General features: G+C 41.0%; 1 protein-coding gene across 4 annotated transcripts; it reads left to right on the top strand.

Moving 5' to 3' along the window:
- Window positions 1-373: 373 nt before the first annotated feature.
- On the top strand, window positions 374-4,126 carry LOC110493909 (ADP-ribosylation factor-related protein 1). 4 transcript variants are annotated; one of them, XM_021568506.3, is made up of 8 exons: window positions 381-491; window positions 945-1,037; window positions 1,167-1,254; window positions 1,371-1,453; window positions 1,579-1,660; window positions 2,325-2,395; window positions 2,839-2,939; window positions 3,090-4,126. In XM_021568506.3, exons 2-8 carry the CDS (start codon window positions 945-947, stop codon window positions 3,175-3,177), a joined length of 606 nt encoding a protein of 201 aa, XP_021424181.1. In that variant the 5' UTR covers window positions 381-491; the 3' UTR covers window positions 3,178-4,126. The 4 variants fall into 4 exon arrangements, with proteins under 4 accessions (XP_021424180.1, XP_021424181.1, XP_021424182.1 ...); XM_021568507.3 differs by having other exon boundaries at window positions 382-867; window positions 987-1,037; XM_036949903.2 differs by having other exon boundaries at window positions 387-867.
- The last annotated feature ends 412 nt before the right edge of the window (window positions 4,127-4,538 follow it).

Raw genomic sequence — 4,538 nt, 5'->3', positions numbered from 1 at the left:
AAAAAGGGGACTTTGTATTATTCATTTGAATGGTCATAAACTGTACAACACAAGCGGAAAAGAAGTCTAAGAAAATTGGAATCATTGTGAATGCCGCTGAACGTTTTTGGGGCTGTGCAATAAATTCTGTCGGTGAATGTAGCCTCATCACAGGCCCCTGAGCCTGTGTAGTGATGTATTTTGGAGTGGACAGTGATTGAAGTATGATGTTTTATTTTATTTATTTATTTAAACAATTTTTAGTTAACGTGTTTTATTTTTGTTTGAAGTCGTTTTACCCCTTTCCCGGAATGTATTTTTGTTGTTTCTTGTTCAATGCCTCGTCCAGCTGCCGGCGGTAATGGATCATTAACATTGGATGCCAACCGCCGTTAAACCCCATCGAAGAAGAAGTACCACAGTGCATTGCTTTATCAGCTACTTCCTAAATACTGATGGCCACCGTGTTTACACCCAAATTAGTTGAGATAAAATAATATCCATCTGTCAAGGTAGCTAGATGACATTTTGTCGACATAGCTCATCCTTTTAGCTTGATTTCCTTATGCAGTTTGTAAGTTGCTGAAGGTTGTCCGCTCGCAAATCTCGTTTTACACGCAGTAGCACTAACTTGAGCTAGACAGTTAACTAACGTTGGCTAGCATTAGCAAGCTACTGCACTGTAGCTAGCCAGGTATTTGTGCCTTGATTGGCGCATTATATTTCACTTTAGTATTTGGTGGCAGTAAGTCAGCTAGCTAGTATCGATTACGGACAGGTAATGTTAGCTTGCTTGCCTCAAACCACAGGCAAATAGCTAGTCATAACAACAGCTAGCTAACTTGACTTGCTAACGTGGCTAGCCATACAGCTGAATATTTCCACAATGTGAGTTGTCTATTGTCTTGCGCATCATCAGCAAGTGTTTATTTTTTGTATATATATTTTTTTTTTACAATTCGAAGATGTACACCTTATTATCTGGTCTGTACAAATACGTGTTCCAGAAGGACGAATACTGCATCTTGATCCTAGGACTTGACAATGCAGGAAAAACCGTAAGTCTGTCTCATAGCAGTTTTCTCTCGTTGGAAGAGCACACTGAGCACCGCGCATTGCCCTTGATTGTCTCTGTTGGATGAACTGCTGCTGCTTGTTTGATTTAGTCATGTATGTTCTACACACAGACATTTTTGGAACAGACCAAGACCAAGTTCAGTAAGAACTACAAGGGAATGAATTTGTCCAAGATCACCACTACAGTTGGACTTAACAGTAAGTATATCCAACCAGTAAGACTGAGCTTGTTGTGTTGCATTCAATTGTAGCACATTGGTTTTCAAGAGTCCATGCCATTCTAATATGTTCTTCTGACTGCTTCCTTCACGCAGTCGGCACAATCGATGTGGGCAAAGCTCGTCTAATGTTCTGGGACCTTGGTGGTCAAGATGAGCTTCAGTCGCTATGGGACAAAGTGAGCAGCACCGAGAAATTACACACACACACACACCATATCTAGCTAGATGTCATGTCTGTTTTTGTCATTCAAGTACAATGATTTGAGGTTGACTACTGAAACATGGCTTTGTGAATCCACAGTACTACGCCGAGTCCCACGGTGTGATCTATGTTATAGACTCCACCGATGAGGAGCGACTAGCAGAATCAAAAGAGGCATTTGGTGAGTTCCTCACTAGCTTGCCTGAAACATTTAGAGAAGAATGCCAAATGTCAACAGGGCACATAGAGTGGTATTTGTCATGGGCTACAGTCTGATTGACTAACTGAATGTACACTCCACATTATGGATGTAAAAGGAATATACTGGTGTGAGAAATATGGTGGAAACTCCCTAGCCCCTGCTTGCACCAATATAACAACTTTAAAGGGATAGTTCATTCAATCGTTTAGTATTTTATTCACTGTTAATACAATCAGAGAGAGTGTGAGATTCACAATTGGATAATCACAAAAAACACATCACCATAGCTAGTGGTTGTGAACCTCGAGGGAAGCGGGAATGGGGTGGGGGCAGCTATGAGCAACGGCTATGAGCTGGTGGCTGGGGCGCAGTCGGCTGTGTAGTAGCCGATGAGGGATGCCTGAAAGGGGCAGCCAATTACCAAAGTGCCGCTATAGCCGGCTGCCAAATCTTGCCTAATCCTACCAATGCAATGCAGCGACCCTAATTGTGCATGTCAGCAGTCAAGTTTTCAAGACCGAGCAGTACAAAGCAAAAACGGTGATGTTGTGTTTTAGCATCTCATGAGAGGGAGTCAGCAAATCCAGTCAATCGAGTATTGAACCATAGCTTGGACTGACGGTTCCATTTTTCTTTTTTCCAGAGAAAATGATCAGCAGTGAGGTGTTGGAAGGTGTGCCTCTCCTGGTGCTCGCCAACAAGCAGGATGTGGAGGTAGGCCTATATAATCCAGTCTGGGGTTGTTTTGAAAAGAAGTCTAAACTAACCATGCCTTGTATAAACTAAAATATGACAAGGCGTGAGTATCAAGAATGGTCCGCCACCCAAAGGACATCCAGCCAACTTGACACAACTTTGGGAAACATTGGAGTTAACATGGGCCAGCATCCCAACTTGTGAATAACCCAACAAATTGAGTCTGTTCTGAGGGCAAAAGGTGGGGAGGGGGGTGCAACTCAATATTAGGAAGATGTACCTAATGTTTGGTATACTCCGTGTTCAAGCTCACCTTAATGCGGCGTTATTGTACTCTTGAAATAAATGTGATTGACAATTTCCACCACATACAGCTATCCCTTTGCTAGGTCAATTCTGTCTCTTTGAAAATCTATAAGATCATATCCATTTAGGCATATTTCTTTGTGTTTTTTCGGTAGAACTGTATGTCTGTGCCGGACATCAAAACCGCTTTTAGCGACTGCGCTCCAAAGATCGGTAAACGAGATTGCCTGGTGCAGCCTTGCACAGCCCTAACAGGGTAAGAACAGTTTTCTATTCCACTTTACTCTCTGTTGTGCATCTGGTCTGAGAGAACTCTTGTGTGTGCGAGAGAGAAATGTGAAATTTACTCTTTGTCATCTTTGCTTTAAGAAAAGCAGTACTCTGCTCATAATGAGTTCTCTCTCAGGCAGGGGGTTAACGAAGGCATCGAGTGGATGGTGAAGTGCGTCATCAGAAACATTCACCGGCCACCGAGACTGAAGGACATCACATAGAGCAAGCCATGGCTTCCCCACTAGGGCTCCCGAAACCGGGTCCTATTCATTAGGCACCAAATGGTAGAAAACGTACTGAAACAAGAAGGGACTACTTAGACTGCCAGTCCAATAAAAATCATTTCCAGTTGAAATATGCTTTAAAAGATTTTTCTACGTTCTGCCCTGTTGAATATGACCCAGGCGCCCGTTTTGCTACAGTGTGACTTTCAGAAACCGAGATGGATTCTATCCATGCCCTGGCAATGAACTTCTCTCTCTCTCATCCTATTTGAGTGGGTGCTGTGAACTCAAGTCTATTTTTCAGATACAGCTTAGCATCAGGGGTAAACAATTGGGAAACTATTGATTATTGTATGTTATTTGGATATGTACTCTGATTTGGGTGAAATGTTTTTTGAGGCATTCTGATCTAAGCGTAAGTGTCAAGTCGATCAAGTCTTTATCTGGCTCAAGTACCTCCGTTTCCCTTCGGTAGTATAATCCGTATTCATAAAGCGTCTCAGAGTAGGGTGCTGATCTAGTATCAACTTTTCATTTTAGATCATATGAATCAAATTGATTATTTTACTTTTCATCCCAATGCTTATTTTTTAAGTACGAGGATGAACCTTGGCACAACCTTGAGTTGTTATTTATATTATGCAAAGATGCTACATGTAATGGAATTGTACAGAGGGTCAATGATATATGAATGACTTCCCTTTCATTGACAGGAGCTGTTTAAATACTAGTTTTATAGTTTGAAATTGTGTGTGTGTGGTGTATGTGTACAGTCGAGTCCCAAATGGAACACTATTCCCTATTTAGGGAATAGGTGTCCCCCCAGCGGCATCCTCTCTCTTTTTACTCTGTCTAACCTGGTGACGTATGCAAAGTATCTCCAATGATCAGGCTGAAAGCCTATTTGAATGACATTATGAAGATGTAATAAACAGTTGACACTTTTGTTTGACTTGTTTTGCTTTTAGATGTTAGTGTGGTGAAGAAATGTAAAGAAAGTCAGCTGCTTTCTATTAATCACATCAAAATTCCGTTTCCTTTATTCATATTTTAGTTGTTTACAAAACTGTAGGAAAGTAGAGTGGGTTACACATGAAGAGAGGAAAACAGACATGAAAGGAGGATATTCAAACCCTTGTCACCAGGGTGGAGTATGGTATTACGTCATCTGTGGTTTGTTTATTCACAAAAAAATTGACTCACCTGAATGTAATACCCACCGGAAAATGTAATAAGTTAATACATTATCTGTTCACGTTTACTACGTTATCTGTCAATGTTTTACATTAACTAGTTTGATTATATTATAGAAGTTATTACATTATGCCAAGTTGTTATGGTATGCGGTGTTATTACAT

Source organism: Oncorhynchus mykiss, chromosome 17, assembly GCF_057628025.1.
Source record: "Oncorhynchus mykiss isolate SJ-2025 chromosome 17, ASM5762802v1, whole genome shotgun sequence".
Taxonomy (NCBI): domain Eukaryota; kingdom Metazoa; phylum Chordata; class Actinopteri; order Salmoniformes; family Salmonidae; genus Oncorhynchus; species Oncorhynchus mykiss.
This window is presented reverse-complemented; position numbering and strand designations above follow the sequence as displayed.

Excerpts from the sequence above, each read along its gene's own strand:
- LOC110493909 (XM_021568505.3), top strand. The coding sequence starts at position 945 with ATGTACACCTTATTATCTGGTCTGTACAAATACGTGTTCCAGAAGGAC. Across the intron at positions 1,038-1,166 it reads TTGACAATGCAGGAAAAACC|ACATTTTTGGAACAGACCAA; the intron begins GTAAGTCTGTCT and ends TTCTACACACAG. Across the intron at positions 2,940-3,089 it reads CCTTGCACAGCCCTAACAGG|GCAGGGGGTTAACGAAGGCA; the intron begins GTAAGAACAGTT and ends GTTCTCTCTCAG.